This window comes from Alnus glutinosa, chromosome 13 (assembly GCF_958979055.1).
Source record: "Alnus glutinosa chromosome 13, dhAlnGlut1.1, whole genome shotgun sequence".
In the NCBI taxonomy this organism is placed as follows: domain Eukaryota; kingdom Viridiplantae; phylum Streptophyta; class Magnoliopsida; order Fagales; family Betulaceae; genus Alnus; species Alnus glutinosa.
In genome coordinates, this window is record NC_084898.1 from 6,945,145 (window position 1) to 6,958,427 (window position 13,283).

Genomic DNA, 13,283 nt, shown 5'->3' on the forward strand with positions numbered 1-13,283 from the left:
TTTAGAGAGTTGAGGATCGGTAGGTCTCTATGTAGCCAAGGGAAATGTGGAGCTGTCGGTGGCTTTGGCTTGCTGTTGGTTAAGCAGCATCTCATGGCTGAGCAACTCATCTTGGAAATCATTAAAACTAATCTGGTTCTCTCGAGTTGAAAATGAATACGTGGTGATAAAGCTAGTAAAGGGTGGATTCAACCCATTAATAATGAAAGAAATTAATTCTTCATCAATGATACGATTACTTGCAGCAGTAAGTTGATTTGTCAAGCTTTAGGCAGTTTGCAGAAAATTGAGGCAGGCCTTTGGTCCTTGAGATAGTGTTTGTAATTGTTTCTTCAGATGAGATATTCTTGACTTGGATTGTGAGGCAAACTTGGTTGCCAAGGCTGTCCATGCCTGTTTGCATGTGTGCAACCCATAGATAGTGGCTAAAACACTTTCGGTAGGAGAGAATGTGATCACACTTAGAAGATGCTGATCCTTCTTGTTCCAGATGATGAATTATGGATTAAGGACTTCCTTTTGTTCATCATTGACTATGAATTTCTGAGGGCACGGTTCTGAGCCATCAATAATACCCAACAGGTCGTGGTGACGCAGTATAGGAAGGACTTGAGTCAATCACATGAGATAATTGTTGTTATCAATCTTAAGAGAAGCATTTTGATTGGTGTTAGGTGGGGTGAAGGTAGGTGCAGTAGGAGTAGGGTTTGAGGATAGGATCGAATTGAATTTGGCGTGCGCCTAGAAGAGCTCTGATACCATGAAAAATTCTGGATTGATATATTCAAATAGCTTAAGTTACAATGAAGAGATAGGTGACTTTATATACATAGCCTTCGTGGGTTTGGAAATACAACAAAGGAAAACTTAGGGCAATACCAATTACAATGAAAAAATATCAATTACAATTGATGCATTGATTTTCTCTTGCAAGATTAGTTCTTGGACTTTCCATTCCATGATGTGATCCTTCCCTTCTACAACAGATTTGATCTTGAGTGGCACGCTAGTCTTGGTGATTGATCTTGCCATGGAGATCATATTTGACTTGGAGACTACGTTTCATACCATAATTGAATAATGCTGCATGCGTCTTGCCTGATGTGGTTGATTTCTTTCTATCTTGGATTGCTAGGCTAGTTGTCATGTGTTGGTCGGAATGTTGGACATATTCTGCAGCTCTATATGCGGGAGTTGTTGCCATATGTGGTCCAATGTGATCTGCAGAATCTTGTGCATATTATGCAGCACAATATGCGGCTGCTAATATTGGAAGTGCGGCTACTGATATGGGAAGTGCAGAATTGGTTGCTAGGTGTGTGACGCCTCTAAGAGATATGTTAATAGTAAGGACATGGATTTGAAAATTGTGAAATTGTTGAATGGGATTAACTAAGATGAATGAATTAGGAAAATGGAATGGATGAATGAATGATTTGATATAATAAAATTGACAGTTTTGAGGTAGTCACCCTCCAAGAGAATAAGGAGAAGAAGGTTGAAATTCAATATGGTACTTTCAGCTTGCCTTCTTATTCATTTTCTTCAATATTGATAGGGATAACTTCACAAAAGGGTATTGAACTTCCAAACGTCCCAAACTAGGGTATCTAAGTTTTCAAATGTCTCAATAAAGGGTAATCTGTTAGGATTTATTGTTAAATCTTGTCAAAATTTCTAAATTACCCTTCCTTTTTTTTAGCAAAAAAAAAAAAAGAAAAAATTGTTAGGATTTAGGTGTTGGTCAGAATTTAATGGAATTTACAAAAATACTCATGTTTGAATCTTTGAAAATTTTTATAATTTTTTTTAAAAAAACACATGAATATTTTGAGAATTTTAGCAAGATTTAACTAATGGATTATCCTTTATTGAGATGTTTGGAAATTTGGATACCATAGTTTGAGACAGTTGGAAATTCAATACCCTTTTTTCAAAACGGCCGATAGTTCAATACCCTTGTTGAAATTATCCTGTATTTATACAAGATTTCTACTCACTTGGTTGCTACCAAACTGGTAATTATTACAAACCCAACCCCTAACAAGATGCAATACAAAATAAATAGTCCAACTGAATACAATTGAACCAACTGATCAGCCACCACTGACTACGATCAGCTACCACTACACGACTTACACATCCCCATTCAAACACACACCGACCTCGGATGAGGAGGTTTTTTTTTTTTTTTTTTTTTTTTTTTTTTGGTTTAATGAAAATTGAGTAAATAAGAAAAGGGTAGGAAAATCGAACTGCTGTGATAGGAACCCAAGGGTTTTTATCGGTTAAAAACACAGAAAATAAAAAGGATAAATAGACCGCTTCAAGAGGATCGGACCTCCAATTGATCACTTCAAGAGATCAACCTCCAAATGTTGCATAAAGCAATTGATGGTTCCATTCATTATTAGCCATACCTACATCCTTTTATAGAGGAGATTGTAGCTTATTTTAGAAATGAACTTATTACATAATTATGGGAGAATCACCTAGAAAAAAGATGACAATCATGCAATTATTACATACTATTTCTTCATAATAGAGATAATACAATCATATGCAATTATTAGGGAAAATTATGAAGAGAATTCTTGAATTAGCCATTTAATTTGCCCATTTCTTTGGAACCTCATGAGGTGACTTGTTAAAGGCCAAAAGACAAAAAGAAAGTGAGATATCTAGAAGACCTGCAAAAGTATAATCTGTGCCAATTTAATGTCTGATAACCTTTTGGTCAACAACAATCATCATACAAGTATACAAAGAAACCCAAATAAAATTTTCATCATTGATTGTTTGCTATACAGGCAACTCATGATCTGGCAAAAGAGAGCCAATCACTTGGATTCTAAATCTTCCTGAGGCAACACCCTCCTTGAAGACAACGGAGTAAAAACTCTCTAGCTATGATACTGTTGCACCACCAGCACAGACGAAGTTGAGAAATCCGGGGAAGTCAACAAGCTGCCTACTGGCCCCAGTTCAGAGCAGTCACTCTTAACATTCAAAGATGCAGCTACTTGGCCCTCAGGCCCCCGACCAACCAAAAACAGACTGCATCGACCGACCTCCCTAACCGTATCGATAGTTTCTGCAGCATTCCTTACAAACCTCTCTTCAAATTTGATTGAGTTGTTATTCAAAATCTTCTGCTTGAATTCAGCAAGAAACTTTTCATCTCCTGTTCCTGATGAAGTTTTGGAGCCATCACCATCACCATCACCAACATCAACTTCAACAATTCCCCCTGCAATCTCAGGACTTGCTAAGAAGTGAATGACTGTCAAACTATTACCAGGATGCTCCGCCATTCGAGCCCCGTAAGCAACGGCTTCACGATCATCACAGCCGCCAAAGAATAGAACAGTTAAGGTTAGGCAAACATTGCTTGCAGAAACCTGGGTGCTTCCACCAAGTCCACGGTCCACGAAGATCCCGACAGAGCATGATGCATGCTCGAGAACCTTCCTGTTGACCGAACGGAATTCGGTTCGAGTTGTCTCCAGTGCTCCATCGAACCTCTGGTGCTTCTGGAAAGGGAGAATTATGATCTCTGCCCTTTCCCTCTCAGCACTCGCGCATATATCCTCATATATATTATTCATTGGAGAAATTGCTGTCATTGGGCGAATGGACACTCGGCTTAGCTGCTGGAAGGCCTCAAAAGCAACAACAACTTGATTGGAATCTGATTGACGGCTCTTATTCCAAAAGGGTAAGCCATTCTTTCTCGCCTTGTGAACCATCAATATCGCAGACGACCTCTCGGTTAGCTCCATGAGGTGCAATGCATAGACACAGAGTCCTCCCTTCTTCTCTGTCCCACGTGAAGCCTCAATGAGATTAATAATCGAGGGTATGTTTCTTGTGCTATGGAAACAGGCCAAAATCCGAAGTTGTGTGTTTGGATCATTTCTCTCGATTGTTCTGTGCTTGTAAATGGCTTTACTCATTCTTTTAGCTGGCTTATATACTGCCATAACTAGAGGTGTTGTAATGAAGGTTGTGAAGATAGCCATAATAACCATGATGGCAAATGTTTCCTCATTCAATACCTGTAACACAAATCAGCCTAAATGATTAGGATCATTGATAAGGCTTTGCAATTCTCATCAGTAAAGGCAAAGCATTGATTATTATTTTTTCCTTCTGTTAGGTGGCCAAAAAATGATTTTACCTTTCTGTCTTTGCCAATGTTGAGGACAATGAGTTCCACCAAACCTTTGGTATTCATTAGGAACCCCAGAGCCAGAGCCTCCGGAATAGGTACTCTCAAGAAGAGGGAGACTGCAACAGTACCAAGAATCTTCCCAAAACAGGCTGTACAAATGACTAATACAAGGAGACCCCACGATTGTAGCCCCCCAATCGTTGCCACATTGGTTTTCAATCCGCTTGAGACAAAGTACAAAGGAAGGAGAAGACCAGTTACAAGATCCTCAACTTTTTCCACAAGAGCACCTGCGAATGGCCCTTCCTTTGGGACCATTACTCCAACCACAAATGCACCAAAGAGGGCATGAATTCCAATGGCATCAGTGACAAACCCGGCTGCCAAAACTCCAGCTAAAGTAGCACATACATACAACTCTTTCACAGGCTCGCCCTCAGGGCAATGCTGCGCCATCCAATTAAAGATAGGCGGGACAATGAACAAACAACAAAGAACAAAACCACTCCCACACAAGAAAACCCATAACGAAACCAGGGGAGAGTGGCCGGTGCCAGAGAGGGCAATGGCAAGAGCAAGCAGAATCCATGCAGCCACATCATTGACTGCTGCAGCAGACATGGCCATTCGGCCAACATCAGTGGTCAATAGCTTGAGTTCAGCCAAAATACGGGCCAAGACAGGAAATGCAGTAATAGAAAGGGCCACCCCCATGAATACAAGAAATGGGGCTTCATTTACTCCTTTGGAAATAGTTCCTCGGAGGACAAATGAGGTTCCAATTCCTAATGCAAAGGGAAGGCTAACTCCTGCAATGGCTATGCTTAAAGCTTTCTTTCCAGTCCGGCGGAGGGACTTTAGGTCTAACTCTAGGCCTACAAGGAATAAAAAGAAGAGGAGACCCAGATTGGCTAAAGTATCTAACACTGTGAGGCTTCTGGATGGAAAGATTGCATTTAGATAGTGTTTGTTTCGACCAAGCGCGGACGGGCCAAGTAATATTCCACCCTGCCAAAAAAGCAACAGAAGTCAAACACCATAGTGGTGTGAATTTGCTAGAACAACATCCCAACTCCAGTTTTTCACTAATAACAAATGAAGATTAGTTGGAAGTTCTGAAAATGAAGATAACTAAGGCCTTATCTACCTTAACTATGACTCAAAAGTCAACACTCCCACTAGTTCTCATGAAGTCCTCTTTGCAAATTAGAACTCATATATATATATATATATACGCCATCTAATCATCTAATTAAGTTTAGAGGCAGTAGTACTGCAACAGCTTTTGGATTAGTTCTACTCATTTTTTTTAGTTTCAATTGGAATCAAATCCAAGACTGTTTCTTATGCAACATATCATTTGGTAATATGCATGAAAACCTCTTATCAATACACATTGACAATCCCTGGTGAGCCAAAGATGAGAAGATTTCCAAAACCTCCATTGTAGTAATCTATTAAACAAAAAGACAGTGAAAGAGACTACAGTTTAAAAAATTCAATTACAGAGGCAGATTCAAGATGCAAAGGTGGAAATCAAAACAAAACAATATATTAAACTCAAGGAAAGTAGAAACGTACGTGCATGAAATGCCTAGCTGGTTATGAATCCGTATTTATTATTATCAAATAGAAAGACAGCACAGATGCAAACTGAACAAACAGCAACTCATTATATTATAATATAAACAAACAAGAAAAAAGAATAATTAACTTACAACAATCTCAGCAATGACGCGAGGCTGTCTCAATGGCCTTAAAAGAAAAGCCAGCACACGCGTGAGTATAACCACAATACATATCTGCAAGATGGCAAGAGGGAGTGCAAAATCAAGAGGATTATCTCCCTGGAACACCCCGTTAGATGTTGCCTTCATGGCTGCTGGACACGAACTTGTAACTGTGGCATTGGCGCCAGCCATTTTTTTTTTTTTTTTCTGCAGCAATTAATCAAACCCAATTCTCAGATTATCTCCTGCATCAAGAAATACTTTATAGTTTTTTTTTTTATAAAACAAGTCGTCGTGGGGCAATAACAACTCGATCTCCTGTGTATTTAAGAATAAATTCAAACAGAATCCAACTTTAATTAGGATTAAAATACAGAGACGAGGTAGGATCATGCCGCACATTGTTCGGTGGCACGTGGGCACCTGTCACGGCATGATTTTTTGTTGGCTTGTTGCCACCTCAACTTTAGACCGACCAAAAATTTCTAATTCTTGGATTGTTTAGGAACGTATATATTAGTCTTTTCCATGTCTATTTAATATATATATATATTAATTGGGTGGAAAAGAAACTAAGAGGACCCAAACATGATTTCTAAAAAAAAAAAAAAAAAAAATTCCAAATATTCCCTAGATATTTCTACTTGACTTTCTTAGCAACCAAACAAGGATCTACCAAACCTATTCTAGATCTTCTTTTTTATTCTTTTTTTTTTTTTTTTATCACAACAGTCAAACACTTGACCAAGAAAAATTAAATAATATTAATATTATTTTATTTTTGAAATAGATAAATTAAATACTTCAACCTGATTGGACGTGACTTTTAGACTTTTACATGTAACCAGCGCAACCATCGTTGAAATTACAAGGTTGGTTTTCCAGGAACGACAATGCCCCTGTACCTCCCATGAAATTTACAACTCCTACCGGAGCTCTGCGACGTCGTGTCAATGCATAAACGACGTGAGATTTTCAATTTTCCCAGACATACCCAAATGAGAAAAAAAGAAAGAAAAACAAGAAAGCACAGAAATTTTGGTATCCCACTTCAATTTCATTGGGAAAGAGGAAAAGAAAAAAAATAGTACGACCCGTTTGGTTGCCGAGAAACGACGGGAAAAGAACCGTAATTAACTTGGACGCATGGACTATACTATATATCTCCTTGTATATTGCATGTCCATGTTCCCAGGAGATTTCTCGGCATCCAAACACGTCCAAGAGAAAGATAGAGACGTGTCACCTGGATCTTCGTCCGAGAAAACTCCGACGTCGACGGACGAACGATACTGTCGGTGCCCTGCAGCCTACTACATTTACTTTGGGACTCCGGTGTAATTTCTTATCAACGCCGATCGAGGACAGATCAGGAATCAAATGGATGTGTTTGGGAGTTGAGAAAAGCTGATCTCCAGAGAGTGAAGAAGAAATTTAAGGAAACGAAGATTTGATGCAAACAGGTTGAGATAGAGATAGAGCACTTCATAATCCGCGCGCAGTATCTATATATATATAGCCACGCAATTGCATGAAATTACCAATGTTTAACCATTCTTTTTTCTCTAAGGGGGTATTTTGGTAAATATCATAAAACAAAATATTTTCCATTCATCATTATTGGCTTCGGGGCTTGGGATCTCCTCCCTCCAAGTCTAATCTCAACAGTTTAAGGAATCATTGACTTTTTTTTTTTTTTCTTTTTTTTTTTTTTTTTCTTTTTAATAATAGTGCATTAAGTTGAACTAGTTGTGCCAGCAACTGATTTGGCTATCAGAAGCCTAATCCATACGGCATCTCCTCCGACATGACAGGCAGCCCTACAAGTATGTGTAAGGGAAATGCTTGGGTATACCCTGCGATCCCACTGTGATCCCACCGTGCTTAAGTGGACCAAAAAAATAAGAGATATGCTACCTTGTACACTGCTATCCCACCCGCATCCCACCAGTCCTACGTGGCTTTTCATTTTTATTTATTTTTTATTTTTTTCTGTCTTTTGAATGAAAAACGAGTTTGGAGGGGAAATTTAATTTCCCCTCCCAACGCATCTTCATCTTTTTCTTTCTCTCTCCAGCCGGCCGTCCGACGATTTCCCCTCCCAACGCATCTTCATCTTTCTCTTTCTCTTTCTCTCTCTCCAGCCGGCCGTCCGACGTTCTTCACCGGCGACTGAGACGGAACTAGATCCGACCGAACGAAGGTTAGATTTTTCTAAAGTTTGGTTTAGTTTTTTTTTTTTTTTTTCTGGTTTTTTTTTTAAGTTCTGCATCTTCATCTTTCTCTCTATCTCTCTCTCCAGCCAGCTGTCCGACGTTCTTCACCGGCGTCATCTCCACCGGCGACTGAGACGGAACTAGACCAACGGAACAAAGGTTAGATTTTTCTAAAGTTTTGTTTTGCTTTGTTTGTTTTTTTTTTTGTTTTTGTTTTTTTCTGGGTTTTTTTTTCGTTGCTCTGTTTTGAGCTTGAAGCTCAGTGCAGCTCAGTGCAGGAAAACAAAACTTTTTTTTTTCTGTTTTCCTGCTCCTTGAAGCGCAGAACTGTTAGTTTTTTTTTTTTTTTTTTTTTTTTTTTTTTTTTTTCTGTTTTCCTGCTCCTTGAAGCGCAGAACTGTTAGTTTTTTTTTTTTTTTTTTTTTTTTTTTTTTTTTTCATAGGAAGAGATGATCCGTTCACTTGATGATACAGTTAAGCTTTTTTTAAAGTTCTGCATCTTCATCTTTCTCTCTATCTCTCTCTCCAGCCAGCTGTCCGACGTTCTTCACCGGCGACTGAGACGGAACTAAATCCAACGGAACAAAGGTTAGATTTTTCTAAAGTTTTGTTTTGTTTTGCTTTGTTTGTTTTTTTTTTTTGTTTTTGTTTTTGTTTTTTTCTGGGTTTTTTTTTTCGTTGCTCTGTTTTGAGCTTGAAGCTCAGTGAAGCTCAGTGCAGGAAAACTCTTGCACTTCAAGCGCAGGACCTTGGACTTTTCCTGCTCCTTGAAGCGCAGAACTGTTAGTTTTTTTTTTTTTTTTTTTTTGAAATTCAGTTTTGAAATTCAGTTCAAGGTAGAGAGAAAATGCTCTAGTAATTTTGTGACACTGCATTTTCTCTTAAATCTAAATGTTTTTGTAATTTTGTTTAATGCTAAAATTAGATAAAATTATAACATTCTACACCATATTTCATTGCAATGTTCTTCCTAGAAAAAACATTATTTCATTTTAATAGACATACCCAGGCATATTATATTATCTTATTATTATTGCATTGGTAATTCAAGGCCACATTCTGTTCTCTTAAATGGAGTTTTCAAGCTCACGCTTGGAGAATGAGGACGAAGTTGAATATCTGTGTACACATATTCCAAATGACAACGATTCAATCGACGAAGATGGACCTGAATTTGGTTAGACTTTTAACTTTTGTATTAATTATCTGAACTTTGTATTATTGATTTGATTTTTATTTTATTTTTTATCTTGTTTTATATGTGATTTAGAGTTGGATGATAAGGAGGATAATGAGCCACAATACAAGATGATAGATTTGAATGATAAAGTTGAAGAACCTAAAGAATTAATGATGTTTGATTCGTTGGAAGAAGTGGAAGAATATTATAGGAAGTATGGTCAGCAAGTTGGTTTTGGTGTGGTAAAAAGAACTGGAAAAAAGGGGAAAGATGGAAGTCGTAGGTACATAACCCTTGCATGTATTCGCCAAGGCAAACCAAATAAAGGCAAAGATGATTGTACAAAGGCAGTTCCAAAAATAATTAGAAAGCAGTGTAAAGCCAGGATTTGTGCGACATTGAGTGCTGATGGAAAGTGGTTTTTGAGTAATGTTGTGGTGGAGCATAATCATTGTTTAAGCCCAGAAAAAACAAGGTTTTTTAGATGTTATAAGAATATAGATGCTGCGGTGAAAAGAAGGCTTGAGTTAAATGATAGAGCCGGAATACGTACGAATAAGAATTTTAATTCTTTAGTAGTTGAAAAAGGGGGGTATGAGCAGCTTACTTTTGGAGAAAAAGATTGTAGGAATTATATTGAAAAGGCAAGAGAGCTTCGTCTTGGCAAAGGAGGTGCTCAGGCACTTCGTGATTATTTCAGTAGAATGCAAAAGCAGAATGATGGGTTCTATTATGTGATGGATGTCGATGATGATTGTAGGTTGCGTAATGTGTTTTGGGCTGACGCACGAAGTAGGGCAGCGTATGAATTCTTTGGGGATGTCATTACGTTTGATACGACATACTTGACCAATAGATATGACATGCCATTTGCTCCGTTTGTAGGTGTGAATCATCATGGTCAGTCAATACTATTGGGGGCAGGACTAATATCAAATGAGAATACTGAAACATTTGTTTGGTTGTTTAGCACTTGGTTAGAGTGCATGAATGGCAAAGCTCCAAGTGCAATTATAACAGATCAAGATAGGGCAATGAAAAATGCAATTGCTATAGTTTTCGCAGAGAAAACTCGACATAGATATTGTTTGTGGCACATTATGAGAAAACTGCCAGAAAAGTTTGCAGCACATGCTCAATTCAATGGCATCAAGAGTGCCCTTAATGTTTGTTTGTATGATTCTCAAAGTTGTGATGAATTCGAAGAAAATTGGAAAAATCTACTTGAGACTTATGAACTTCAGGACAATGCATGGCTGAATGGGTTATATAATGAGCGGACTTTTTGGGTGCCCACATATATGAAAGATACATTTTGGGCTGGAATGAATACTACACAGCGTAGTGAAAGTATGAATGCGTTTTTTGATGGTTATGTGCACTCACAGACCACACTAAAGGAATTTGTTGATCAATTTGATAATGCTTTGAGGAAAATGGTTGAGAAAGAGAAAAAAGCTGATTTCGATTCTTGGAACCGCATGATTCCATGTTTAACCCCCTATCCTTTAGAGGAGAAATTTCAAGATGTATACACCAATGCAAAGTTCAAAGAAGTTCAGGGATGAAAGTTGTGGGTTGTAATAACTCTTGTCTTACAAATGAAGGTGCAATTTCTACCTATTAGGTGATTGAAAGTTTTGTCATTAATAGAAACATGAAAGACGTATCACATTGTGTGTATTACAATGAAGAAGATGAAGAAGAGGTAGAAGTGAAGTGTACTTGTGCATTGTTTGAAACAAGAGGTATCTTGTGTAGGCATGCTATTTCTGTGCTATTGTCAAAAAAGGTTTTGACGTTGTCACCAAGATTCTTTCTTACGAGATGGAGGAAGGATCTAAAGCGTCTATACACATTGTTGAAGAGTAGTTATGACAATTTTGGTGGTAATTCTGATGACGAAAGATATGACAGCTTGTCCAAGAATTTAAATGAATTAGCATCGCTCGGAAAAAGCAAGCACATTTACACTACGGTGATGAAAGGAGTTGATGTTTTAAAAGAGGAATGCCGTAAATTAAGTCGTATTTCAGTCGCATCTTCTAGTTGTAATGAGGTTGTTCAAAGTTGTGATGAAGCTTCGACATTGCAAAGTACTAATTTGCTTAGTCCGGTTAAAGTTAAACGTAAAGGGAGACCACCGATTAGAAGAATGATGCCAATAGTTGAACAAGTGACGAAGAAGAAGTTACAAGTAACAAATGAGCCATCAAGCGACAACAATGCCAAAACAAGTAGAAGCAAAAAACAGGTTCATTCATTTTTTTCCCCATAATTATCTTGCGTTTTGTTTGAAACACATGAACCTAACCATTTTTTAATTGTAGACTTCAAAGGCAAAGCAACATCAAGCGAATAAAAGTCAAACTCCACTGCCTTCAGTAATTGATGATCAACACAATCATTTAGTTCGTACTCAGGTATTTTCATAAATATGTGGACAAATATGACGATTTACTTGATGTCATTTTTAAAATCTTTTCAAACATTGGGTTGTCTCATTTGTGTATTAGGTTGGGGTGTCCGTTGATCCAACAATGGAATTATCAAGATTGGTATGTGAGCACAATTTTGAACGGGCTTTCCACATAGCCCTTTCAAGATGTGATTTGTCCATTGTGTCTTGGTTATGTTCACAGGTGAATTTTGTTTTTGTTTTTGTTTTTGTTTTTTTTTTTATTGTTTTTGAGAAAGAATAATAGCAACTCTTTTTTTGACATTTGAAGTGTTCATTTAAGATACGCATGTGACTAATGCAACGAAAGCTTTCTTTTCAGGTTGATATAGGATGGATATTGTATGTAGTTCCTCTCCCTCTAAGCCAAGGAGTACTGCTCAACCTTCTGTGGCATTTAGCTTGTGATATCAATAACAACCCATCCCAAAAACTTTCTTGGATGACTGTCGTGGCCAAAGCAATAATTCCAACAGACCTAGCAATTGCAGTGCATGTGCAACCCATCTTATTTCAAGTCTATAACATTCTCAACCATCAAAGTACCTTGCTCACACAAGCTGGTGTTGAGCTAACAAATATTCATTTTTTGATCAATGTCATCAATTCCATGATCATGACCTTTAAATAGTTTTAAATTTATTATATTTGTACTTCTATCATGGTTATGTAATTTTGTGATTGTTTAGGTTATTGTAGAAATGAAAAATGTAATGCTACTCATGGTTGTACAGGGTAATATCAAGGAATATTTTTTTTTTTTTTGTTTCTAATGTGCTATGTATTCTGTATTTCCCTGAGAACATAGTTACCGAGTCCTGAATCTATGGTTTCTTACGAGTGGTCATGGTTTTTGTATTGCTGGGTGTCAGCACCTGGTGTTTTTAGCCTAGCCATCTTGCATGTATGTGCTAGGGCTATTCTCTCTCCCCTTCCCAGTTGTGAGTCTGTCCATTGTCTTTTACCGAGTCTTTCACGTTTTTGAACTTGTGTTCTGCACGTGATGGTTGGGTCTCTCTGTTTTCCTCAAAGGGCAGGTTATGTTCCTGGATCCAATTTATTGTGATGGTTGGCTGTGGCAGTTTGAAATTTTTGGTGCCTTGTGGTTTCTGGGGCTTTGGCCGTGGCAGTAGGTTTATATACAAATTCTGCCATGACAACCTCTTCCTCACGGAGGGTTGTTTTTTTTTCACCAAGCCCTAGTTTTTCAGGCTTCCTTTGTTTGCAAACTGTGCTATGCAACCTCCTCCTTATGATGTAATTAAAATTGTTATCTGCCCTTTGTGATGTATTATGCTTTTCACCCTATTGGGGGATGATAAATAAAAAATTTCTGTCTTTGTATTTAGATGTAGCTGTCAATGAATTATGGTGTGCCTTTTGCTTTTATTCTTGCTTCCCATTGATGATTTTGGGGTATTTGATCAGAATATGGAGTTGGTACGGGTAATGAATTTTTTACATCCCATTGGTCTACATTTAACTCTATACCAAAACACAAGGGTGTAGGTTCTATATATATTGG

The 13,283-nt window shown here is 37.8% G+C and overlaps 3 protein-coding genes across 6 annotated transcripts in view; 2 read left to right on the forward strand and 1 right to left on the reverse strand.

Annotated features, from left to right (window-relative positions):
* Positions 1-2,699: 2,699 nt before the first annotated feature.
* Positions 2,700-13,283, reverse strand: part of LOC133853762 (cation/H(+) antiporter 18-like) — a 72,734-nt gene continuing 62,150 nt past the window's right edge. For 3 of the 4 annotated variants that reach the window (XM_062289783.1, XM_062289785.1, XM_062289784.1), the window contains exons 2-4: positions 5,893-6,149; positions 4,181-5,182; positions 2,700-4,058 (exon numbers count right to left, since the gene is read on the reverse strand). In XM_062289783.1, the coding sequence (XP_062145767.1) occupies positions 2,904-4,058; positions 4,181-5,182; positions 5,893-6,096 (2,361 nt within the window). In that variant the 5' untranslated portion in view covers positions 6,097-6,149 and the 3' untranslated portion in view covers positions 2,700-2,903. Of the gene's footprint in view, positions 4,059-4,180; positions 5,183-5,892; positions 6,150-7,150; positions 7,368-13,283 lie in introns of those variants that run through there. The other variant, XM_062289786.1, reaches the window with a different exon arrangement.
* On the forward strand, positions 8,919-10,868 carry LOC133853851 (protein FAR1-RELATED SEQUENCE 5-like). The gene is made up of 2 exons (XM_062289876.1): positions 8,919-9,297; positions 9,391-10,868. Exons 1-2 carry the CDS (start codon positions 9,192-9,194, stop codon positions 10,866-10,868), a joined length of 1,584 nt encoding a protein of 527 aa, XP_062145860.1. The 5' UTR covers positions 8,919-9,191.
* Positions 10,958-12,550, forward strand: LOC133853853 (varicose-related protein-like). The gene is made up of 4 exons (XM_062289877.1): positions 10,958-11,554; positions 11,631-11,723; positions 11,817-11,942; positions 12,081-12,550. The coding sequence occupies exons 1-4, from the start codon at positions 10,958-10,960 to the stop codon at positions 12,387-12,389; spliced, it is 1,125 nt and encodes a 374-aa protein (XP_062145861.1). The 3' UTR covers positions 12,390-12,550.

Bases quoted from the DNA above. Each gene is read 5' to 3' on its own strand.
- LOC133853851 (XM_062289876.1), top strand. From the start codon at position 9,192: ATGGAGTTTTCAAGCTCACGCTTGGAGAATGAGGACGAAGTTGAATAT. The intron at 9,298-9,390 runs GTTAGACTTTTA...TATGTGATTTAG, and splicing joins CGAAGATGGACCTGAATTTG to AGTTGGATGATAAGGAGGAT.
- LOC133853853 (XM_062289877.1), top strand. From the start codon at position 10,958: ATGAAAGACGTATCACATTGTGTGTATTACAATGAAGAAGATGAAGAA. The intron at 11,555-11,630 runs GTTCATTCATTT...TTTTAATTGTAG, and splicing joins CAAGTAGAAGCAAAAAACAG to ACTTCAAAGGCAAAGCAACA. The intron at 11,943-12,080 runs GTGAATTTTGTT...CTTTCTTTTCAG, and splicing joins TGTCTTGGTTATGTTCACAG to GTTGATATAGGATGGATATT.